Here is a 27,566-nt window from a genome sequence, read left to right on the forward strand (position 1 = left end):
AGCTACTCGAAAAAGGGTGAGGGAAGACAGCAGAAGTGTCAGACTTATGCAATGTTATCGCGCAAAGGCACAGAATATCTAATTAGAACAACCTATAAAATATCATGTCCCATCCTGTCTATAATTTCTGCTCCACACAGCTGAACATACTGCTGACCTTTTCATGATTTAGCTGTTCCCACCAGATCATGCAATGTCAAAGCAAAATAAAAGTTTTAAATTGTTCACCCTGAGAATTAATTATACTTTTATTCAATCACTGCAAATTATCAGTACAAAAGCAATAGAAACTCACTGAAATATCGTTGAATTTCAGCTGCCTTGAACTGCAGAACATGCTTTTTCTGGTTGAAGAAATTTTTGTAAACATTCTGTCCACCAAAAAGCCAAATATCACTGTCATCTGTGATTGTTCCATCTGTCAATGAAACAGCATCTAGAAACGCACACTGTGCTTCTGCTTCCATTGGTGCAATAACGTATGGCACACCAAAAAGCTGTAGTAGTTCCTACCAAAATAAAGATATGTTAAATAGCCCATATGGCATTATAAATTTTTTATATGCCATTACAAAATTAAATGAGATATCAGGATAGCGAAATAAAAAAAAAACTTCAAAAATAAGAAGAATAGAAGAATAAGTCATTCTCTTTGAACTGCATTTTCTTTCTTTCTTTTTTCAGCACACAAAACAGGGATTCTAAAGCAAGAATGTTCGTTTAACTTAAAAAACACTAGCATTGAGAAGGTACCATATAATTAAAACATTATTGTACATTATTCATAATGTGCTAGTTTATGTATAAAAAAAGGTGACAGCATTACATCACATCATCATCAGTACATTACTATTTTAATAATTCATAGCCTAAAGTACCCACTGGATCTGATACACAAAATGACAGTCACATAAATAAGACTACAGAGCTGTAGAGGAACTTAACTGGACAAGCCACTTCAATGAAGTGATCCTGTAAACATAGTTCTTACAAATTGTTGCACTTTTTACTGAAGAACTTCCATGTACAGATACCGTCTCTCTCTCTCTCTCTCTCTCTCTCTCTCTCTCTCTCTCTCACACACACACACACACACACACACACACACACACACACACAGACAGACACACAAACAAGCACACACTTCTTTCTAATAATAATAAAATGAACTTTTGTGGGTCCCCCTTGATGTAAATTCTTTGTTATTACCCACAAACTAATTTCAGCAATAACTAACTATGAACAGTGTTTCTTTATTCATTTATTATTTCTATTTTTTACACATTATTACTTTGATAACCTATGCTTTCCTCATACAGCATTTCACTAATTGCACTGGTGTACAAAGTGACTGTTTAGAAAATTTTATCTTTGTGCATAAAAGCACAGCTACTTCATCATAGCTTTAGCTGACTTCTTGTTCCAATTTATATTACTGATTAATATTTTTCACTGATAGCTGAAATGTGGATTTAGAGCAAGTGGAAACAAGACACTGCTACACATAGCATCTGTAATAACCGAGTTTAAGTGGGATGCACATAACAGGTTGAATTGAACAAAGAGCTGTAACTGTTTGTACTGAGACTGTGTAAAACTGAAGCACATGCAAATTCAATGATGACAGGAAGGAGGGAATGAATGAATGAATGAATGAATAAACAAATAAATAAATAAAAATGCATTACTAATAACAAATTTGACAAACAGTGTTAAGGTCCAGTATGGTCAAGAAGAAAGTAGTATGAGGTTGGTTGCACTAATGCAACTCAGCACAGTGCAGGCTGATGTGAGAGAGTGCACAGCTGTTGTACACAGAATCAACAGCAGTCACCATGCTAATGAGTTACAAGTGATTGGATGTGCAGCTATGTTTGTATGCAGTCAAGCCCAGCCGTAATTAACTGCACATTATGTCATGCAGCTTTCCCAACATCCAACGAACAACTTCAAAGGAAACAGAGGTGCTACAGTTGCTTTAGATTGTGATACATTTTCTCATATGTTGCTTCTAATTCATGGTGCCAAATTTGCCTGAACCCCCTCATTAAGGATATGCTGCCTGCTGCTTCCTACTTGGAACTAATCCATAATATGTTGTAAAGTAGCACGAGTTCTTCCATTAACCTATCCAATACATCTCAAATATTTTCCTTGTAATGTCACCTCAAGATAAAATGGGAGCCTGCAATAGTTGACAGTCTTCTGACATACATGCTGTGTCCAATAGGGCACACAATTCACTGTACAATGTCAGGTTGTGCAAAGTTTGTACATTTTTCCATAAGTTTAATAAACACAACAGACACCCATAATGCACTTTAGTCACCAATAATATATTCTCCTTCCTGCCAATACTGGGGTAACTTGTGATTCTATGACTGTAGAAATCACATGGTCTCGAAGTGAAGAACTCATCAAGCCATGTATGGAGTGCTTTTCATCCAGGAAGGAAGTTTCTTGGAGGTTATTCAACAGAGATGAGAAAGGGTGAAAATCTGAGGGTGCTAGATCAGATGAGATGGGCGTGGAATGACTTCCCAATTCAGTTCTTGTATAGTGACTAGAAGAATGCGGGCAGGTGTTAACATGGACTAGCATCACTTGACGGAATCCTCCTGGTCGTTGTTCTCTTGGACTGCATCTGCAAAATGCTTTAGCTGTTGACAATAAATGTGAGCAGTGATGGCTATGCTATGGGGAAGCAATTTGTAGTACACTGCACAGTTGCTGTTCCACCAGATGCATAACACTATCTTTTATGGATGCATGCAGGTCTTTGTGCGGGGAATTGCTATTTTGTTTGGGCTCAACCATTCCTTTCTTTTCCTTATGTTACCACAAAGACACCTTTCTTGCCACCAGTAGTGATACAGAATAGGAATGGTCGTGTTGTTCATGAGCCTATTGATGACGAGTAAGCAGAGATGCATATATGGGACAAATTATAGTGTCAGATTCCAGTCGTCGGCTTTGAACAATGACATCATACCTAAGGCAAAGGTGATACGTATAGGCAGTCTATGAAAGCAAGGCTCATACTCATAAACAAACAAATGTAGCATGCAGTAAAATTACAATCACATTTCACACAGTTATTTACTTAGTCATGAAGTACGTTATTTACTTAGTCATGAAGTGTATCAAAACGAATTGAAATTGACGATAATGAAAATAATTAAGAACAAGAATTTAAAAAAAAAAATTCTCATCTGATAAGAATTATTCTCGCAATTTATGACAGTAGAAAAGCACAGAGAACCTTTAAACTGCATTACAGTAAAGCACATGGTGAAGTCATACTAATATAAAAGGGCATTAATCTTACTGTTAATTACTGAATGTAATGGGAGAAGCGCATAAAAGTAGGAATTTTGGGCAGGGAGAAACTAAAAGTAACAGAGCAAAAGGAAAATGAAATGAATGACAACAAATATGAAACAGTAGCATTAAATATGGAGAAACCGACACACTAAATTTTAAAAGAAAAGCCAGTTCACAACTAACGAAAATCCACAAAAAATTACGAATATTGGAATCAAATCCAACCGTTCCATGATTCATATGTAAATTATTTTTGCAAGACTTGAAACATAACAGCATTTCAACATTTGTAATTGCTCTCTAAAACTACTGCACTGAAATATCAAAAATTAGAATCGGTATCTCGATTCGACCTTCTTTATAGTTCAATTCTAATAACTGATTCCAATATTAGTAACTCTTTTACAATAGTTCAGAGAGCAATTACAAGTTCTATTAGCCTACATTTTAGTGCACACACCTGCTGAAAAAACGATCTAATTAATAAATCATCGAGTGGCTGGAATCGGTAACTAGAACTGACTTATACAGGGTGTTACAAAAAGGTACGGCCAAACTTTCAGGAAACATTCCTCACACACAAAGAAAGAAAATACGTTATGTGGACATGTGTCCGGAAACGCTTACTTTCCATGTTAGAGCTCATTTTATTACTTCTCTTCAAATCACATTAATCATGGAAACACATAGCAACAGAACGTACCAGCGTGACTTCAAACACTTTGTCACAGGAAATGTTCAAAATGTCCTCCGTTAGCGAGGATACATGCATCCACCCTCCGTCGCATGGAACCCCTGATGAGCTGATGCAGCCCTGGAGAATGGTGTATTGTATCACAGCCGTCCACAATACGAGCACAAAGAGTCTCTACATTTGGTACCGGGGTTGCGTAGACAAGAGCTTTCAAATGCCCCCATAAATGAAAGTCAAGAGGGTTGAGGTCAGGAGAGCGTGGAGGCCATGGAATTGGTCTGCCTCTACCCATCCATCGGTCACTGAATCTGTTGTTGAGAAGCATACGAGAACTTCGACTGAAATGTGCAGGAGCTCCATCATGCATGAACCACATGTTGTGTCGTACTTGTAAAGGCACATGCTCTAGCAGCACAGGTAGAGTATCCCGTATGAAATCATGATAACATGCTCCATTGAGTGTAGGTGGAAGAACATGGGGCCCAATCAAGACATCACCAACAATGCCTGCCCAAACGTTCACAGAAAATCTGTGTTGATGACGTGATTGCACAATTGTGTGCGGATTCTCCTCAGCCCACACATGTTGATTGTGAAAATTTACAATTTGATCACGTTGGAATGAAGCCTCATCCGTAAAGAGAACATTTGCACTGAAATGAGGATTGACACATTGTTGGATGAACCATTCGCAGAAGTGTACCCGTGGAGGCCAATCAACTGCTGACAGTGCCTGCACACGCTCTACATGGTACGGAAACAACTGGTTCTCCCGTAGCACTCTCCATACAGTGACGTGGTCAACGTTACCTTGTACAGCGGCAACTTCTCTGACGCTGACATTAGGGTTATCATCAACTGCACGAAGAATTACCTCGTCCATTGCAGGTGTCCTCATTGTTCTAGGTCTTCCCCAGTCACGAGTCATAGGCTGGAATGTTCTGTGCTCCCTAAAAAGTTTGGCCGTACCTTTTTGTAACACCCTGTATAGGAGGTCAATTCTAGTTAACAATTCCAATTAGTTCATGGTTCATAATTTTGGACATTTTTGCAGTAACTCTGTGGACTATGTTTTGTGGGATTTCTAGATTTCTTATTGATCTCAGAAGTACCACGAAAAAGTAGCAAATTTTGTAGGTACAGCTACCAATTTTTTTTTCTCTTTTTCATAGTAGTGACAAGAGTAAAACCAAATGAAGAAATCCTGTAACTTTTCAGTGCACACACTTGTTATTAAAACAATCTAAATAATGAACCATGGAATTGCTGAAATTGGTAACTAGAATTGACCTATATAGCTTAACTCTAGTTAGAAATTCCAATACTTGTCAGACCCTACTTTTCATGAATTTTTGTTACTTGTGTACTGATGCTGTTAGATTTAATAATAATTATTACAAATTAACACTATTTCACAATATTATGACTTCATCATGCACCATACTGTGGATTTAAAAGTTTGTGTTTTCCTTACTCGCACAAATCACGGTAACAATTTATTTTAGACATATATACTTCTCCTTTTCTGTTCTTAATTATCTTCGTTACCTTCAGTTCTTTTCTACATAATCTGTGACTAAGTAACTAATTATATGAACTGTGATTGTAATTTTATTGTATGCTACATTTGTTTGTTTAAGAACATGATCAGCTGCTTTCAAAGACTGCATCTATGTAGCATTTCTGCCGTAAGTATGACGTCACTGCTCGAAGCTGCCAAGTGGAATCGAACACTAGAATTGACCCCTTTTGAATCTTCCCCATTGCATGCAGATGTCACACGATGGTGGAATGATTCCAGTTCATCACATCTGTCAGTTATTGAGTACACTAATGTGGCTTATTGTGTTTAAAAGATCCTCATCAAGCCCTGAAGGTCTTCGTGAACATGGAGGGTCACTAATGTCAAAACAGTCCTCCTTAAAATGAGAAAACCATTTTCTTGTTGTGCTCTGTCCAATGGCATTATTGCCATACATGGCACAAATGCTTTTGACAGCATCCGCTTCTCTCACCCCTCTATTGAACTCAAACAGTAAAATATGTCAGAAATGTTCTGATTTCTCCAATTGGCACTCCATTTTCTAGTGTACACAGCTCTACCCACAATCTCTAAATGACAAAATGACAATGTACAAACTCAGATAGCAACAGTGAAGTATAAATAAAAATGACGATCCATAAATAAACCTATAGCACCCGGAATACCAACATGGAAAACAAACACACTAGGAACTTATGCACCAACCTAATAGGTACACTGAACACATCAACTGTTATACGAGGTGCATTCAAGTTCTAAGGCCTCAGATTTTTTTTCTAATTAACTACTCACCCGAAATCGATGAAACTGGCGTCACTTCTCGACAGAATTGCCCTGCAGACGTACACATTTTTCACAACGCTGACGCCATGATTCCATGGCAGTGGCGAAGGCTTCTTTAGGAGTCTGTTTTGACCACTGGAAAACCTCTGAGGCAATAGCAGCACGGCTGGTGAATGTGCGGCCACGGAGAGTGTCTTTCATTGTTGGAAAAAGCCAAAAGTCACTAGGAGCCAGGTCAGGTGAGTAGGGAGCATGAGGAATCACTTCAAAGTTGTTATCACGAAGAAACTGTTGTGTAACGTTAGCTCGATGTGCGGGTGCGTTGTCTTGGTGAAACAGCACACGCGCAGCCCTTACCGGACGTTTTTGTTGCAGTGCAGGAAGGAATTTGTTCTTCAAAACATTTTCGTTGGATGCACCTGTTACCGTAGTGCCCTTTGGAATGCAATGGGTAAGGATTACGCCCTCGCTGTCCCAGAACATGGACACCATCATTTTTTCAGCACTGGTGGTTACCCAAAATTTTTTTGGTGGCGGTGAATCTGTGTGCTTCCATTGATCTGACTGGCGCTTTGTTTCTGGATTGAAAAATGGCATCCACGTCTCATCCATTGTCACAACTGATGAAAAGAAAGTCCCATTCGTGCTGTCGTTGCGCGTTACCATTGCTTGGCAACATGCCACACGGGCAGCCGTGTGGTCGTCCGTCAGCATTCGTGGCATCCACCTGGATGACACTTTTCGCATTTTCAGGTCGTCATGCAGGATTGTGTGCACAGAACCCACAGAAATGTCAACTCTGGAGGCAATCTGTTCAACAGTCATTCGGCGATCCCCCAAGACAATTCTCTCCACTTTCTCGATCATGTCGTCAGACCGGCTTGTGCGAGGTTGTTTCGGTTTGTTGTAACACGATGTTCTGCCTTCATTAAACTGTCGCACCCACGAATGCACTTTCGACACATCCATAACTCCATCACCACATGTCTCTTTCAACTGTCGATGAATTTCAATTGGTTTCACATCACGCAAATTCAGAAAACGAATGATTGCACACTGTTCAAGTAAGGAAAACATCGCCATTTTAAGTATTTAAAACAGTTCTCATGCTCGCCGCTGGCGGTAAAATTCCATCTGCCGTATGGTGCTGCCATCTCTGGGACGTATTGACAATGAACGCGGCCTCATTTTAAAACAATGCGCATGTTTCTATCTCTTTCCAGTTCGGAGAAAAAAAATCGGAGGCCTTAGAACTTGAATGCACCTCGTACACATACACAGTGTACAAAATAAGCGATAGCAACACACATAAAAGCCACAGGGCACCCATTCAAAGACAATCTTCAGATACTCCACCACATTAAAAAATCACAAACAATAGATTTCATGGGGGAGTTTGAGATTTTTGTACAATACAAAAAGATATATTTATACACAAAATTATCAATGTAGACCAGTGCATACACTAAGTGGCAGTTTATAAAAGTACAATTATTTTGAAACACACCAGCAACTATAGAAATCTCACCTGAGCTTCCAAATTCATCTGTTCTGTTATACTAGATGCTAATCGTTCTTGTCGTCCCCTTTCAGTGAATAACAGACGCTGCTCTTCTTCCAGCAAATTCTGAAAATAATTAATGAGTCACTAGGAAGCTATCTTTTCATTACAACTTGTGGTAAATAATAAGTGTGTAAGATGCTAGTGTTGTAGTAAAGCAACAGAAATCATATTTTTTTAAAATTTAATACTCTTGTTTACAAGAGTGTCAATTATAGAATTTGTTAATAAACAATCTTTTTAAAATATTTGATTCAGATCATAATCATAGAAACTACACACAAAAATGACACATTAAACATGTACATTTAACTTATGAAAATGATTACATGTGCCCATCTTTCTGGCATACTTTGAGGCATGTGGGGCACATACAGCACTGCAAGAACATAACACAGGATTATCACTTAATTTGCTAGAATAGTTATAATATGAGGGCTGTTCAATAAATACTGATCATAATATTTTTATGGTCATAATTTCTTGCTAAAATTCAATCTTATGATATTCTGTTAGCTTAATGTGCAACAAACACGCCATAGTAGTTTCTCTGTTGGGACTCATGGTTACCACCTGTGAGACGTAGGCAAGGTCAGACATGTTCAGTAACGCCTACCACTGCAATGGAGGTAACGCGCAAGGAACAATATGTGGCTTTGAAATTCTGCTTTCGTCTCAACAAATCTTCAGCTGACGCCTGTACAATGTTACATGAGGTCCATGGAGAATCTGTTCTTCCCTACAGCACAGCTTGAAGGTGGCTTAAAAGTTTTAATGAGGGGAAACAATCAGTTTCGAAGAAAGGTGGACCCAGTGCTCCAGTTCCTGCTCTTACAGAAGGAAACATTGACACTGCCGCTGTCATTGTGAGACAGGACTGACAAATTACCTAAGATCACTTTCTGAAATACTGAACATTTCATTGGGTGCTACTCACACATTGGTGACAGAAAAATTACATGACATGTGTTTGTGCGCAATGGGTTCCAAGACGGTCGATTCCCGAACAAAAGGACATTCGTGTGCAGATCTACGTGCATTCAAAGTTGATGTTAGAGGCATCTAAAGTTGATGTTATAGGAAGATCCGGAGTTTCTTTTAAATGTAATCACTGCTGATGAAACTTGGCTACATCATGACTTTTTTCTATTCCCTAACATGAAAAATGCCTTTGTGGGAGGCATTATCAATCATCAGAAGCAGTGGTGAAAGGCTGCGGAGCCAATTTTGAGGGACCTCTCAAAAAATGGTTTCCAGCATGTATCTGAAGACTTGGTAGAAATGCTGGGACAAGTGCCTCGTATTCCTGGAAGACTACTTTGAGAAGGACCACCAAAATTATGAGGATGAGTAAAGATGTGTTGTAAAAAAAAATACGATTATTCTTTATTGAACAGCACTCATAATTAACATGGCCTTTCCCCAGCACACACAATTTCCACATACTGAAAATTACTACATACAGGGATATGTATTTAACTTAAATTTTAAAGGCAAGGACAGTATTTTTTTTTAAATTTTGTTCTTCTGGAAGAAATACAAGAAATAAATATGTACACAAAAGTGAAGTGAGTCACGGCTTGGTGCAAGCCATTTGACATGACACCACTTCGTCAACTTGAGTGTTAATGTGGACTAATGATTTTTTTTTTTTTTGTATCAAATTATGTACATCATTGTTCCTTTTGCACCAAAGCAGGTTATTTACAAGAAATGTCATAAGAGGATACACGTACTGTGCAGCAGTAGCTGAAGGGCCTAAATCTTTAAACAGATGTCTACAGATGATTGTGGGTGAGCACCACATATTATTCTTACAGCATGTTTTTGAGTAATGACTAGTTTCTCTCTTAAAGATGAGTTACCCCAGAAAGGTGAATGAAAAATGAAACTCCATAATGATCAACATTCAACCACGTACTTGAACAGATCTTTCAGAAAAACCACGTGAGCACTGAGGTTATCTAAAAGCTATAAAGTAATGAACAGACTGCAAAAATATTTTTTATGATTATTATGAATATCAAAAATGGTTCAAATGGCTCTGAGCACTATGTGACTTAACATATGAGGTCATCAGTCCCCTAGAACTTAGAACTACTTAAACCTAACTAACCTAAGGACATCACACACATCCATGCCCGAGGCAGGATTCGAACCTGTGACCGTAGCGGTCACGCGGTTCCAGACTGAAGCGCCTAGAACCGCTCGGCCACTTCGGCCGGCTATTACGAATATCCAGCAAGGATTAAATTTGTATGAAAAATGAGACAATACATGAGATCAGTGCATTACTGACAAAAATATATTTAACTGATGATGAAACTAGTTTTATGTGACAGTCCCCCACAACAAAAATATCATTTAGTGGAATGAGAAAAAGAAGACAGATTGGAGCTGCTTCTATAGTAAAATCAAAGGAACTCTGTCTACTTGTAAATGAATGCAGAAAATGTCATGTTGGCAATTTTATGCAGAATTTATTACGAGGAAAGTGGTGTGAATGCATATGGATTTTCCTGAGCTGGCAAAAAAGGAGTAGGGTGTCTGCATCCAGCCAATGTCCCACACCCTAAATTTCTTCGTACCACAAAATTCTGGATAAATATATTCAACTGCTATTAGTTAAAGCAGTTATTAAAAAAAATTGAAGATTGTACTCTGAAGCGAGGAATGTGCACACACATGTGGAGGCATGGTCCTTAAGAAGGAGCAGAAGTAATCATTGCTTCATATGGCAGTAAGGAACAAGATAAAGAAATAAAGAATTTCCAATTTTTGTACATTTTAAGTTATATCAAAATGAAATAACTGAACTGAGATCTGGTAAATGACTGTGGAGTGATTCTAAAAGGCAAACAAACCACTACAGAATAAAATTGCTTGGTGACAATAAGTGTTACTTACTTTCATTGTTTGCAGTTTTTCAGTTGTCATTGCATTTTCCTGAACTTTTTCTTGAGTCTGTAGTTCTTTAATTGCTTGGAAATCCTCTTGGCCCTCTTCATGTGTGACTTTCAAGCTATGCTTTACAGTGCTGTGTTCAAATGTCTCAGATGCTGCCACATCATCTGCATAAGGCACTTCATTGCAGAAGTACCCAGTATTATGACTACTGCTAATGTCCACAGTAGTCACATCATTAATGTTACATTTCTTTGAAGTAACGACTACATTTTCATTCTTTGCATCAATTTTTTGTGGAAGAGAAAAAGAGAGATCATTCCTGTTTTCATTATCTTCAACATGCAGCAAATTTTTATTACCTGCATCACTTACATTAGAAGTAGGAGCACTATTGTGTTTCTCTTCTGTCACATCTGAGGATTTTGTGAAGATGTCTGCAAAAATATCATCATCTAGGTTGCAGTCATCTTTTTTAATCACAACTTCAAGGAGAGTCTTTGCTTTCATGTCACTCACATTCTGTGCACTATTTTTATTGCTGTTAACTTCCACAAAATCTACTTCACTGTCACTTGATTGTACTTCAACGATGCTTTCTTCAGTAAGCTTAGTTTCTTTGATAGTAATGGCTTCAGGAGATTTTTCACTGGCATCTGAACAAATTTGCTGTGAAACAGCTCTGTTTCTTGTTTCCTTTTCAACAGATGTGTCCTGAGTATCAGTGTGTTTATTGATAGTTCTGTTTATCTCTGTTTCACATGTAACATTCTCATATCCTTTTTCGTGTTCTGTTTTCAACAATGAGTCCATGTCATTCAACCGCAGCACGTCTGTAACAGGTACTGTCTTATCACTTGTTTCAGATAATTTCATAGTTGTAGAATCTATAAGTTTATTTTCTGCTTCACGAGGATTAGAATTATTTGAGTTTACCGAAGTCCCTTCACAATGTAATAATTTATCCTCTGGTGGTATGCTTTTACTTGTTGTTGGTTGAGGATTTGTGTAATCCAATGATTTATTAGCTTTTTTCTTACGTATCTGATCCTGAATAATTTTCAATATCTGTTTTTGTGTCAGGCCACTATTTTCAAACATAAAATTCTTTGCTAACCTCATTGTTTCATCATCATCACTCATGTCATGGTCAAACTCATCATCAGATACCCAATTACTTTCATAAACAACATTGTTCTCTGTGACAGTGCGAATGTCATTGTCACTTTCATCGGACTTCGAATGTTGATCAGATGCACTTTCAACTGTAGGCACAGTTTTGCTACTCCCTTCTCCTGTAAGCTTTTCATTATTTCCAGCATCATTTCCAGTATCTGAAATAAGTAAATAGGTATGCCAATGATCAGTAATGCAAAGGAGCATACACTGTGCGTATAATGCTAAGAAAATGTAATGGTAAGTAAAGAAACTATGGTGGAAAAAAAAAAACAACCTCCCCCACCGCGCACACACAAACACACACACACACAAAGAGAAAAAACAGAAAGAGATTGGGTCGAGTAATATAAATGATACAGATAACCAGGGTTGCCACAAGTTACCCCAGATGAAATTCCTGATATTTCCCCGATTTCCAGACAAGTTTTAGCATTTTTCCCTGACAATTTTAAGATCTCAAGGGTAAGTAAAGACATAAATTGACAAAAAATTGTATGGATTTACTTATTTCTAAACATGTGAACAAAAATCTTAAGTACTAACATCAATATCTTTTGTGATGAACTGTTTTTAGATGGAGGAAGCAAGTCAAATTATATGTATGTTTCAGTAAGACCTCTGGTGTTATTTTATTTCAATGAAACGAAACACATCTGATGACAAAAATACGCATTTCCTTGGAGTTGCAAGACAGATTTTATATACCTTCACTGATTTCAGAAATAACCTTAGAAAAAAGTAAGCCTCTTAAAAGAAGTGCGTAAGGCCGGGAGGAGTTGTGTAAACCAACACAGTAGGTGACCACCAATAAAATGTTGGTTTTTCTCAGTTATTACCCACTGTGTTATGTCTATTATTTACCAGGTACTGTGTGATTTTTCTATCCAGAAATACATGAGTACGTAGCATACAATCTGCCAGCGACTGTCACAGTTTTCTCCTTTTTACCATCCATACTTTCCAATACATAAACTATTTTCGAAGTGTCAAAAATGTACTACAATAAATGTCTACAATGTACTTGCCGTGAGACAGTTGCAATTCCTGAAATCCATCACCATGGCCTCTGGCCTGGCGAGGAGCACTGCAGTCCTGGATCCATGTATAAATCACAAAAATCCGCCGCATTACTCACGCAAACAGATCCAGCCTGCGGGCAGGTCGGTGAGACTAGATCCAATGGGCAGGGCCTGCACATTAGTGGGAAACAATGGGCTTCAGATTGGCCGGCCCAATCCATTAATAAATACCCACAGAAATTGCCTGCAGTTTTCGCAGGTCATGGCAGTCCGCTTACATGGCCAGCTATTCACGTGTCACAGACACCTTGTTGATGAAATCAGAATCCATGCAATAGATAACTTGCACAAATACTCTGAGAATCAATACTAATGAGGACAGGTAGTAACAACCGTATAGGTGATCGCTGAGTCGCAGACAGACACATAGAAAAGACAATCAAACTCCCACAACTATATTTTTGGCCATAGCTTTCGTCAGAAAATAAGAGCTTACACGCATTCACACAGTCACTCACATACACCTCATGCCACATGACCACCATCTACGGCTGATGCATCTACACTCTCTGAGAATCAGATCCAAGCAAACCACTCCTCATCCCTCCCTGCCTCTCGTTGTCAGCTGCTAGGCTAGTGGCAACAGGTGGTGGTGGCACTGACTGCAAATTGAGTGGAGTGGTAGAAAGGGGAGAAGCAGTAAGAATGAGGGAGTAGGGAAGCGGCACACGTACTCAGCTGCACCCAGCCAGTGACGATGCTTGACATCTCAGTAAACAAACAATTTTATCTACTGACAAGGGGAAGGCCTCAGACACGGCCAACCGATTCGGCTCAAATTTGGCAGGTCGCTTCTGTACCACCTAAAACGAAGGAATCTAAGATATTTTGGATCAACACCCCTGCGTTTTTGAGAAAATCGCCCGTAAAGGTTATGACGAGCAATCGACTCAAAATTGGAGGGATTGATAGATAATTGCAAACAGAGCAATTTTCATCATCAGGTGTAGGATCCGAAAACGCATACAACTCCAGAAATCGAGGAAAGAAACTTTTACAACTGTCGCTTCTGTATCCACATGGTAAACGCTTTTTACCGACAGCACCAATAGCGCAACGGCTAAGGTAACTGGCTGGGAATCGGAGAACCCGGGTTCCAATCTTGAAGAAAGCTAGTGGATGTTATTCTTTTCGTTTGTATTTTTCCATATCTCAATTGATAGGGATAGGAGGGTTAATAAGGTAAGTAAATCAATAAGGAATGATAATAATAAGGCAGGCGAATAAATTTCTCAAACCTCTTGGGGTAGTAAACAACTAAAATGTTACTTGAGGTCACTTTACAATGGCTCTTTCAGTCACTGTTATGTGTCCTCACTTTTCATCGAACAACTAGATGGATGGTACTTGTCATATAAAAATTTGAAACAAATATACTCACGGCACCAAGAACATCTAATGAATGCAATCTTTCGAAAGCTACACTGATCCTTCCAAAGAGTCGGCAGAAAACAAACTTGGTTTACATTTAAAAATATGTCTTTTTCGGGAATTAATTTTGATGCGTACCACACATACAATATTATTGCCTGAAAATCGGTGCTGAAAGTTGGTTATGAATTATGCTGTAAATAGTTATTGCATCCGTGCGGTTGTGCAATTCCCGCTGGGATTCCAGAAGCACACTGAAATTCTGAAGCCTGGAAATAAAGTTTTTAATCTGGCGATAGAAATAAACACAGGTGTGCAGTTTAGCGGTATTACTTTTACTGTGCACATCGGCTGACCCTCGCCATCTATAAACATTGTGTCATATATTGTAGTATCCCTTTGACCACTCCAGGAATCCAATACTAGACAAAACTTGTTATCAGAAACGTATTGTTTTAAAACATTCTCAAGAAATGTTCTGTAAATCGCATTCGTCAGTTTGGAGCAGGTAATGTAAACATTTTTCAACGAGTCGGTTAAACGATTGACCTCTTCTATAACCCGAGGACCAAATGTAACATTCGTTTCTTGTAAACACAGGAAAACCTTAGGCAACATTTTTCCAGAGGCTGTAATGGCATATTGCTCCATGTACGAATGTGTTAGTATGTTTTTACTACCAACTGCGACAAGGGTTCGTTTTTCTCCCTTATGCGATAACATGCGTCGAATGTTCACCCGATACTCGAATCATGTTTGATCGGGGTTGATCACGACGTAATCATGATTAAAACCGGTCATAAATGACGCCGTTTGCGTGTTGAAAAGAGCCGCCACTTTCTGTATATCTTCTATATTTTGTACCTCCTTATGAGAGACATATTTAGTGACGTGCCGTTGACGAATTTTATACTCCGATTTGAAATTTCTTGCCCAAGATAATGATGCAGCAAACGTAAAATCCTTGTTGGCCGTATAATGAGGGGCTGCACCTGCAGCCCACTCCTGAAGTATTCTTGTTGTTACATTCTCGTTATGACAACGAGATTCGACAAATCGGTCATATGTCCATTTATTTATCGCCTGGTATTTGTCATATCTTGTCCCTCCTTTAACGATATCACTTTCCCACAACTTCAAGTCCTTCTTACTTTTCAGGGCTGTTGTTGCTCCATTCCTTTGCAGTGTTTGTAAGTTCCAATTTGGATGATTCCTGGCTAGCGCTACTGCCTTTACCTGTACTTCAAGGTGTATAGCGCCGTAGTCCAATCGTTTAGCAACCGGTTCATAACACTCGTCGGGAACAGATGAAGCACATATTCCCAGTGACATGGAGATTTCCAAAGTGTTATGACCATTTTGTGATTCATTAGTCGGGATATCTTCCACTGAATCACCTTCTGCTTCGTCTTCATGGTATAGTACTTCAGTATCAAGAAAAGTCATTTCGTTCGTCAGCTCCAAATATCTCTCGACGATAGCCGCTCTTATCAATCTGGAATGCCGAGAAACATACATGGCTGCTTCCGGTAGTGCATTGATAATGCATCTGTATTGGAACACTTTTACAAACCAAAACACAGTGACAGTAAATTCCCACTTGCTATCGTCTGTGACAGGCTCCCAACTATATATTACAGTGCTAGTCGAAGGGTGTACATCCTCCATTACTCAGATTATGCACCTGAAAGATATGACAACAAATAATAACTAGTTACTACGGCATTAACAGACGAGCTAATTACTAAAAACTACATACAGTACTCGTCATATGTTACTTACGGAATAACACTGTATTCATCCATAAAACGTATTTCATTCAGCACATTAACGACAGAAAAATCACTACATGTATCCGTGAGGTTCGCGACAGCCTAATGATGGAAAACAACTCTTTCTGATTGACTTATATAAGGCTCGTGCTGGACACCTTCTCTCTTCCAGATTCACAACTATGATATGACGAAGAGGCAACCGGGACAACATAAATCTCCCCGCGTGCATTCTGTCCTGTGCCTCGCTGTAAACAAGCGTCGTGCGGTTGGCTATCTGTGATCCTCTGTGAGGAATTCGAAGCACTCTTTCCGGTGACAAGGCTTAAAAGTTTAATACTTTACTAACTCACGGCGTTTGGGGAATTAGTTTGCCTATCTTATTATTATCATTCCTTATTGATTTACTTACCTTATTAACCCTCCTATCCCTATCAATTGAGATATGGAAAAATACAAACGAAAAGAATAACATCCGCTAGGGTTCTTCGAGATTCGAACCCACATTCTCAGATTCCCAGCCAGTTACCTTGGCCGTAACGCTATCGGCGAAATGTGTTTACCATGTGGGTACAGAAGTGACAGTTGTAAAAGTTTCTTTCCTCGATTTCTGGAAAAGTTTGCGTTTGCGGACCCCATACCTGATGAAGAAAAATGCTCCATTTACAATTATCTATCGATCCCTCCAATTTTGAGTCCATTGCTCGTCATAACCTTGAGGGGTGATTTTCTCAAAATTGCAGGGGTGTTGACCCAAAATGTCTTAAGAGTCCTTCGTTTTAGGTTGTACATAAGCAACCTGCCAAATTTGAGCTGAATCGGTTGGCCTTGTCTGAAGCCTTCCCCTTGTGAGACAAAAACAAGATTTCTCCAGTTTTTTTCAAATTTCCCTGATATTTCCCCGATTTCCCTGACACATTTGAAATTCCCTGATTTCCAGAACTTGAGGCAACCCTGATAATATAGCAGTAAGTGAACTCTCAGAATGTTTTTAGCTTTTGTCAATCACTATCTCTACATCTTCTTCAGATGGGTTTACTATGTTAAAAGGGACGAGATGTAGTATCGTACATATTGTTCACAATGATTAATATGTTTCTCCGCTTAAAATGTCACAAAATTGGAAGTAACTGTTGAAAAATAAAAACTATGTAGCTATGATCAGCAAATACCTTCAGGAAACAACAATCAATTTCATTTTACAACCAATAAAGATTTTTTTAAAAACAGACTACCATTCCCATTTGGTAATACAATCGCACAATACTCCACATTAACTGATTTAATTCTCAGTTTGTTGCAAGCCCAGGTATGGGTTTGTGTAGTGGATAGTTCTCTCACAGAAAATGACAGTTAAAAAAAGAAACAAACATGTGATTCTGACGCTAACATGGGAGTCAAACAGAATGTAGCATACAGTCTATCAAAACATAATAAAACACTAGAGTGAAGGCAGTTACCAAAACTATTTCTGTTTTTTACATCAGTACAAATGCAGTGCTTTAAGGACAGTGGAATGAAGACAAGCATTAATTTATTTTCGTACAGCATTAAATAACTTATGCTTACAGGTTTCAATTCCAGTAAGCTACAGTGACAATACTTAGAATTTTCTGTATAAAAAGGGCATTATTAAGCTCAATGAGTGAGAGGAAGCTTGCATTATTAATACGTCCATTCCTATATAACCTGAGGAAAGGAATTATGGTACACAATCACATTACAATGCTCTTACAAGCATAAAAAATCTATAGTGCACAATAGCAATGTCCTGTCAGTCTCCTGACCTTAAGATCTCATTTATCAGTGGGGATACCGACCCAGTTTTTCATACAAACTGAAGGGAGAACAAAGAGATGTGCATGTTCATGGTCCTGGAGTTACCAGAGGGTGTCAACAGTTTGTGCAATGGTGCACTGAAAAAATATGCTAATTGTGTACGATCAAGAGAACAGTAAAGATCAACTGAATGAGGCAGTGCAGTTGAAATGGTACTGGCTTCATATTCAGGAGGATAGAGTTTGATCTGTTTGGCCCTCCTGATTTAGCTTTTCTGTGGCTTTCTTAAATCATTTCTGGCAAATTCTGGGATGGTTCCTTCACCAAGTCATGGCCGACTAACTGTCCTATCCTCATAAAAATACTTATTTGCCTTGTGTGTATGTAAACTGGAGCTATTTACCTTCATTGCATTATGATGACTAAACCACATCATTGTGACATGATGCACAGATCAATGAATGAATAAACACATACAAGGAACTGATCAATATTCGCATACTACTGCTCTGTAGGCATTGCAAATACAACCTAGTATTTCAGCATCAAAAAATTTTAGAAGCAAAGAACGTGTCCATATTTCAAAGCCCCTCAGGGTCAAATAGGACAAAAGCTTCATATGTACATTTGCACATATTATATAAAAACTAACACACAAACTTCATTTCAGTCCACTCTACACACATGAGTGAGATACTATTTTCATTTAAGAAATTGTATATTAATAATTAAGGTAAACGAACCATGTATGCCCTATTTTCTTCACAGCCAGATATCAGCTTAACAAATGAAAGGTTAATATACAAAACAATATCACATTTTTTTTGTACTCACCCTTAATGTAGATAAACCTTGTCACATTGTCAGAAGCTATTCTACTGCCTACATTTAAGGATGTGTTTACACCCTGTTCCTTAAGCATTTCTTCCATTTCACGCAAACTTAGGGTATGGCCACCCATTTCCTTTTCTGCCTGTTCTAAGGAAACTTGAACAGAACGCCTCTTTAATAAGCGACTCATCTGAAATGATGAGAAGTCTCCAGACTCCTACAACAGCAAGAGAGAGAAAAAGAATATGATGTGAACGAAAGTGTACTAACAAGTCAAGAAGCTTTCATTAGTGAAATTACTGTTAGAACCGTGCAATAAAGAAGGACAAGTACCTTTGGCATTTCATGCAGCCTACCCCAAGAACTCTGCTTTCTCGTTTCTCTCAAATCAGTAAGAATTTCATGTCGAACATCTGCAGGCAATGCTTTGAACTGTGCACTATTTACATCAACAGAGTGCAAATCTCTTGGTACACGTTTTGATGGGCTTTCATCTTCTTCAGAGGTGACAGAATCTTCGGCTTCTGATCTAAAGTAGATACAAATTCAAAAAACAACATAAATATTTTACAGTTTTTCTGTATGGAAATATATTTGAAGAAATGTTGGTTAAACTTCAATACTTCAACATCAAAGTCATCAAAACAGTTGGAACAGAAACTTGGGCTTTCAGTTCATGTACCACAGAACCTATTTGCCACTGTCTCACTGCATTTTGTTCTCTCCCCTATTCACACTAATTTCAGTAGTTAGAACCTTCCACATCACTTTTTTCTTCTTCTTCTCATTTGGGACATCCGAGGACCATGTTAATCCAGATCAGATAATTTTCTTCTGGTCTTTATACTTGTCCAAGAATGAATCTTATACACTGTAATCTTTTTTGCTCTTCTATTCATGTTTTTATCCTGGAAACCTATGGTAATATAAAATTGTATATCAAAGTTGTCTTGTAAATTTTTGTTTCCCATTTCCTACAGATGCCTTTGTATCTCTTTTAGGCCATATATTTTGGTTTCTTACAAGAAACTTCTTTAACTGATATGGCAACCTCCTGTGGAGATTCTAAGGATGTGTCCAAAGAACACAGTCTTTCTTTTCCTGATGGTGTCCAAGATGTTCTCTTTCTAGGTACACAGTTCTTTCTGTTCCCTGCATCTTGCTGAGGCAGTAAGTGTTTGAATGTCTGCGTGGTTGTGTGTGCATGTATGTTCTTTGACTAGAAGAAGAGCAAGAGGTCAAAAGTTTCTGTGAATACTGTTTTCTGTTGCATGTCTCTGTGTCTCAAGCCCACTATAGGTGTGTGGCTGCCTTTCCCTTATTTTATTCTTCCCTAATTGTTTATCTCATATATTGACCATCTACTGTTCATAGAAATTTCTATAGGCTAATGAGAATCCTTTGTGCCTGCTCTAGCCTATATATAGGCTTCAGTTCAGATCACTGTCTCATAAACTCTTAAATTTCCATTTGTCGAAAGGTTATTGATATTGTAGAAATAGATACTGGGTTTGTAAACTAAATTAATCTTGTTTATTTGTTCTCTCACAGCTTCTTATTTTCTGTTGGATCAGTTCCTACCCATTCTCTTAGGTATTTAAATTTTCCCTCCTAATGGCATCCGTCTAGAAGCGGTCTTGATTCCAGAATGAATTTTTACTTTGCAGCAGTATGTGCACTTATTTTTAACTTCCTGGCAGATTAAAACTGTGTGCCAGTCTGGGACTCAAACCTGTCACCTTTTGCCTTTCGCTGACTACTGAGCTATTCAAGCATGACTCATGACATGCCCTCACAGATGTACTTCTGCCAGTACCTATTCTCCTGTCTTCCTCTTCCAAATTTCATAGAAGTTCAACACCTAGTGGAACTAGCACTCCTGGAAGAAAGGAAAACTTTCCCATGAAAGAAAAGGCTCTCATTTTCAAGTTCCGAACTGGAAAACAGTTCTAATGTACCAAGATAAAAAGAACATCATACATTAGGTATCAACCAAATAAAGCAGTGCAGTTATTAAGAACTGGCTTTATATTCAAGAGGACGGAGTTTGATGTCTAATCATCCTGATTTACGTTTTACTAAATCATTTCAGGCCAATGACAGGATGATTCCTTCAACAAGGCCACAGCTAACCACCTATCTTCATAAAGCATACTTACATATTCTGTGTGTATGTATATTGAACCTATGTATTAATTTCCATTGCATTATGATAAAAAACTGTGTATCATTGTGAAATCATTGCTGGTCCTGTTGTACAATGAAACTCAAAATACAGCACTTTTAAGTTGAAAATCCCCCCCCCCCCCCCCCAAAGATCAAGCTCAAAAACTCCAAATGAAACAATTGCTATCTGGACTTGCTCTTACACTGTGCATTTCAAATGTCATTTGTTTTCAATGAAAAATAAAGTTAATACAAAGAAGAACTATTTACAGAATTGTAGGTTATAAACACAAACATAATCTTGCATCTCTCCCCCTCCCTCAGTATGTAAGTCAATTACTTGTACTTTCAGTGAATAACACAACCAAATCAAATAACTTCGTTTGATGAGACTCTTGGAGATGCGGGTGACTCACTCACAGGTGAAGTGCTCGATGGGTTTTCTTGTGTATCACTGGAGTTCGAGTTCACAAGGATGTAGGCTGATTTCAGTTTCGCAAAGTGAAACATTACTTGCCACACCCTTAATTTTTGAGTGAAATATTTTGTTCTTTTTTGCACTGGGACTTAATAGGGGCCTTCATAGGGAGCCACTAGTTCAGCTTTAACTTTCTCATTCATCACAAATATGTGAGTCATTTTATACATGTCTTCACTAAAAAAAATGGTGTTTCCTTTGCCTTGTGGGAACATTCTGAAGGGCGCAGTTTATCCGTATGTTGGTGTAACAGAGACGTGAATGCTAGTAAATCTACTTCTTGTTCATTTTCTGACCTTACAATGAAATTACCAGGCAATGTTAACGAGTTGTGCCACACAGTATCTCAAGCAGCCAGTCCTATGGGAATTGTAGAAATGATGTTATTCCATTTATTTTTACCGTGAGCTCTGATGGCTGCTTTCAATGTTCAACAGAATCTCTCTATTTTTCCCATTTGACTGTGGACAATATGCTATAGTTTGTGTTAATTTAGAATCACAAATCTGAGCTAACACACGGAAAAGCTCTGATTGTAACTACGCTCCTTGGTCAGTCACTATTTGGTTAACGCTCCAAATCTAGTGTTCCAGGAGTTATAAAACGCTCCCACCACCGTTTCCACTTGCATGTCACATAGTGGAATGACTGCACATCACTTAGCAGAGTGATTCCTGTTCCGTTATTGAACCAATCTATGTGCTTGAAACAATTTATGAATTCATTTGAGGGAGGCACTGGGTGATCAGATCAATGTGCACCACCTTATTTCATCCAGCTGTGCATGGACACTGACCAACAGTAGATTTAGTATGTCTTATGCCGGCTTCAAGAATTGTCCTCAATATTTTGCATCAAAGGTTTGTGTGAAGTACTTGTGTCAGACAATGGACCAGAGTTCACTTCATGTGATTTTGAACAGTATTGTGAATGCAATGGTATTCATCATCTAACAAGTGCCCCGTTTCACAGATGTCCAAGCTTCACACCACCCACACACAGGAACAGGTGCTGTAACTCTTTCTCGCCTCCTATCGCTCCCACCCACGAGACGGACCATCACCACCTGAACTTCTACATGGCTGCCACCATCAGACGCTGCTACACTTGCTACACCGATCGCAGCACCCGGCACCACCAATGTTCCGCAAGTATCGCTTTGCACTGCACAATCTTGTTCTTTTTGGGGTTTGTGGCAACCGTGGGCGCTGGGAAAAGAGTCTTGATCCAGGAATGCATTGGCTCTTCTATGTATTTGATTGAAGGTCCTGATGGTTTGTGTGCTGAAAAGCAGAACCAAATTTGTGCATGTCATTTGGCCCATGATTCTGCTGCTGGTCTTTGGCATTCTATAAATGATTTTGCACATTTTTGAATATCTTGCCAAGTCCAAGTAAATTCAAACATAACTTCACACAAGACTTAATACCAGGCCTTGGCAGCCATTTTGAGAGAGAGAGAGAGAGAGAGAGAGAGAGAGAGAGAGAGTTGCTTGTGTGTCTGTGTGTGTTTTGTATATTCTGACAAAGGCCTGTTTAGCCGAAAGCTTTGTTTGACAGTCTCTCTGTCGTGCCTACCTGCGACTCAGCATCTCCACTATGAGCAGCAACTATCCTACACATATTATTATTATTATTATTATTATTATTACCAGGGCGATTCATACTGTGGTAATGCTGAAAGACTGAATATCTAAACTTCTGAGCAACTTAAGGGCAAATATTGATACAGTATACCATAATAATTTTCCACCACAGATTTCATGCAGTTTAAACTTTATGGAGGTATGAGGATTAGCCTGAAGTTTCTCGATTTCCTCATCACTCACATGATCATCTGCTGTCTTCTCATAATCAATTGATATTACTTCTTAAAGCCTGGAGAGATTGTCAGCCACAGTATTTTCTTTTCCAGAAATGTGTCTGATACCTGTCGAAAATTGTAATGTGAATTGCATGTGATGCAGTTACATAGGGGTTTCCTTACTGTTTCGTTGTTTAAAAGCATGTGTTGAATGAGCATGGTCAGTATACATTGCAAATGAACATCCTTCAAGAGGGTATTTAAGGTACCTTACTACCATTGGCGATATTTTCTTCCCCCGATATATCGATATCAAAACGGCAATACTGAGTTCCAGTATTTTTATTTTAAATTAGATTTTTTCCACAAGGTTTGGTAAATAATTGAAGTTATTCTTTTGAAATTGTAGTAGAATATAATTTTACTTTCACTGTGTGAAGGAGTCTTATTATTTTTTGGGATTTCATCAAGTTCAGTCTTTCTCTTTGACTACCTGAAGCAAGTATAGATGGCACAAAAGAAGAAGTCCAATTACACTGGAGGGATGCCAGTGTGAATTGGAATAACAAGATTTCCAATGTGAAGAAACAGCATTCTTCAAAAACAGTTGTTGAAAATGATGAACAAAAATCTACATGAGAAGATTGGTCTTTGCAATTGAGGGAGACATGGGAAGGGAAATGCAGATGTGATCGGCACTCAGTGCTACCAGACAAAACTACAACATTTATCTTTGTCACCCAATTTGGACACTACAGCTGCTAAGTCACTGGCATTGGCAGAAATGGAAAAACAGGAATGTGTTCTGGACAAATGACAAAACCAAATGATGGACCCATCAGATACCTTTTTCACTTACACACAGTTATCACTGTTAGTAAAGCGGTTATCGCCAAGTGTGAAAGTGCATCATTTTCCTTTCAGTTATTGCTCTAAGGGAGGATAGGCAGCCTGCTAGTTTGTTGATGTACATATTATCTAACAATAAATCAATACTTACATATACAGCTCTAAAACTGATAATATATTTACAATATGCAGCTGATATTTTTACAGGCCGATACATCGATATTTTTTTGTTGATATATCGATACATGTTTTTGATATATCAAGAGCCAATAATGATATTTTTTTTATATACCGACACATCAGATTTTCGATATTTTTAAAAATATCAACAGTCCTACTACCATGTATATGCTAAGAAGTTCCCGTATCTTATGTTGAATATTTCTTTTGGGATGGCAAGAACATTTCGCAAAAGAAACCAAGTAGTTTCCATATTCTTCCTTTTTTGTTCCAGCACTGGGCTGGATGCAAAATCAGAACCATCTACAAATAATACAAGTTCAATATTTACATTTGAGGATGTTAAGAGAGCATTTGTGAGGTTCATTTTGCACTTCTTGAACTGCCTTATTGCATCTTCTGTTCACTGAACATTTCTTTTATCATTTTTCTTGGTGTTTTCGTGTAACCATTTAAGATATCTTGATATTCTATGGAGTGCTACAAACGCCACCAGTAAAACTTCAGTATGCCAAAGAAATGACATAATTCTGACAAATTTCCTGTCTGTTTGAAATTAGGCATCACTTGTACTCAAACTGGGTCTGGTCTGGTACCTTCTGGAGTAGCCATATGTCCTAAAAGGTTAACTTGTTGAGCTCCAAACAAAGATTTTCCAACACCAATCCTTAACCCAAAATACACACACCAAAGATAGTTTTGCATCACCCCAGTTCCCAGAACTCCTGAAGATAGACGCTGACTGTGGATATTGTATCACAGACACAGTCCCTTTGACTGTTCAGAGATGTCACTAAACCTGCCCAAAGATGTAAACAACCACGCATGAGCAGCGCCTATTACATGGAGGGGGTCCGACAGCCTATCAGTTCCAGTCATTCCATGAGGAGGGAGGTACAAGGCTCGTGTTGTCTGTATTTCAACCATGCCTAGATGGTCAATACCACAGTTCAATCGTGTCCGAATTGTTACTTTGTGCCAGGAAGGGCTCTAAACAAGGGAAGTGTTCAGGCGTCTTGGACTGAACCAAAGGATGTTGTTCGGACATGGAGGAGATACAGAGAGACAGGAACTATTGATGATATGCCTCGCTCAGGCTGCCCAAGGGCTACTACTCCAGTGGATGACTGCTACCTACAGTATTATGGCTTGGAGGAACCATGACAGCAACGCCACCATGTTGAATAATGCTTTTCGTGTAGCCACAGGACGTCATGTTACGACTCAAACTGTGTGCAGTAGGCTGCATGATGTGCAACTTCACTTTCGATGTCCACAGCAAGGTCCATCTTTGCAACCAGGACACCGTGCAGCACAGTACAGATGGGCCCAACAACATGCCGAGTGTACTGCTCAGGACTGGCATCACGTTCTCTTCACCGATGAGTGTCGCATATGCCTTCAACCAGACAATCGTCGGAGACGTGTTTGCAGGCAACCCGGTCAGGCTGAATGCCTTAGAAACACTGTCCAGCGTGTGCAGCAAGGTGGAGGTTCCCTGATGTTTTGGGGTGGCATTACGTGGGGCCGACGTACGCCGCTAGTGGCCATGGAAGGTACCGTAAAGGCTGTACGATACATGTATGCCAATAGTGCAACCATATCAGCAGCATATTGGCAAGGCATTAGTCTTCATGGACGACAGTTCAAGCCCACTTCGTGCACATCTTGTGAATGACTTCCTTCAGGATAATGACATCGCTCGACTAGAGCCCTATTGAAGATGTCTGGGATAGATTGAAAAGGGCTGTTTATGGACATGTGATCCACCAACCACTCTGAGGGATCCACACTGAATCGCAGTTAAGGAGTGGGACAATCTGGGCCAACAGTGCCTTGATGAACTTGTGGATAGTATGCCACGACGAATAAAGACATTCATCAATGCAAGAGGATGTGCTACTGGGTATTAGAGGTACCGGTGTATACAGCAATCTGAACCACCCCCTCTGAAGGTCTCGCTGTACGGTGGTACAACATGCAATTTTTCAGGAGCAATAAAAAGGGCGGAAATGATGTCCATGTTGATCTCTGTTCCAATTTTCTGTACAGGTTTCGGAACTCTCAGAACCGAAATGCTGCAAAACATTTTTTGATGTGTGTAGTTCAATCACTGAAACAAGATAGTTAAATACTGTGTATGTTCTACTGGAAAGCTAGAGGCTACCAATATGTCATCTACAAATGCAAAACAGAAATCTAAATTTCTAAAAACTTCATTAATTAATTTCTGAAAGATACTGGGTGCATGCCAGAGGTCAAATAGCTTGAAATTGAATCCATGAATTCAAAAGAGTATGATCACAGCACTCTTTTCTTTATCTGTTTCACCTAGTGGGACTTGGTAATATGCTTATTAGGAACTGGAATTCTTGTTTAGTCAAATTTAGTTATATGAATCTAACCAGCAGGCTTTCAAGGACATTGGAGGGCCACTGCTGACTGCAATATAATGTTTAAAATCATGCTTAATTTCTCCTGGTGTACAGATGAGTTTTGTCAGTTCAGGAAATTTTTGAATAGTTTGGAGAATGTACAGTCAGTGTGGAGAAAATTAATGGAATCAGGCAAAACAACTGTACACTGGAGTGCAGCTACATGCAACTGAGGATTACTGCCAACTTATAATTTTCTTTTTAGATCTATTAATAAGCCCACCTGATGAAGAAGGTTTGCATCAATTATAGCATTTGCTGTGTTGAGTACAATGATAGGCCTCTCAAAACTACGTTTTAAACTTAAATCAAAATGCAACAACTTTGATCTGTCAGAACTGGGTTGTTTTGAAAATCAGCCTTATGCAAACACAATTAGTTTATTTTTATATTTAGCCACACGTGTTTCGACACCTATGTGTCATCTTCGGTGGGTCAAATTGTATTTCCTAAAATTAAATTGCAAACTGAACTGTATTATTAAACACCAGTTTTAGTGTGCTTGTTTCCGAAGTTTTTTTGACAGCATGTCATTTGCAAAATTTTTGGTCCTGTGTCGTGTCTCTGGTCAGTGTCTCAATCAACTGCTATTTAATGCATTGTTTTCACTCAGCTTTTCACAAATTTCCGCTCACTACTTTACTTTACCTCAAATTTTGTGAAAGTGTAAGAGTGGTGAAGTAGAGAGTGGAAATTTTTGAAAAACTTGGCAGTATGAGCCCACTTATTGCTATGATGTTGCATCCCCTCTGGCCTAGATGAATGCACTGATTCTGTTGGGAAGTTTGTCACAAAACCACCTTGTACTCTCCTGAGTCAATTTGATCCACAACTG

At 38.7% G+C, this 27,566-nt stretch overlaps 1 protein-coding gene across 4 annotated transcripts in view; it reads right to left on the bottom strand.

Annotated features, from left to right (window-relative positions):
- The window catches only part of LOC126161645 (DNA excision repair protein ERCC-5 homolog), a 74,215-nt gene that overhangs the window by 25,395 nt on the left and 21,254 nt on the right, over positions 1 to 27,566 (bottom strand). For all 4 annotated transcript variants that reach the window (XM_049917626.1, XM_049917627.1, XM_049917625.1 and 1 more), the window contains exons 5-9: positions 19,154 to 19,349; positions 18,824 to 19,037; positions 10,813 to 12,143; positions 7,873 to 7,971; positions 296 to 509 (exon numbers count right to left, since the gene is read on the bottom strand). In XM_049917626.1, coding sequence (XP_049773583.1) covers positions 296 to 509; positions 7,873 to 7,971; positions 10,813 to 12,143; positions 18,824 to 19,037; positions 19,154 to 19,349 — 2,054 coding nt within the window. The remainder of the gene's footprint in view (positions 1 to 295; positions 510 to 7,872; positions 7,972 to 10,812; positions 12,144 to 18,823; positions 19,038 to 19,153; positions 19,350 to 27,566) is intronic.

The sequence above is a fragment of the Schistocerca cancellata genome, chromosome 2, assembly GCF_023864275.1.
Source record: "Schistocerca cancellata isolate TAMUIC-IGC-003103 chromosome 2, iqSchCanc2.1, whole genome shotgun sequence".
Classification (NCBI taxonomy): Eukaryota; Metazoa; Arthropoda; class Insecta; order Orthoptera; family Acrididae; genus Schistocerca; species Schistocerca cancellata.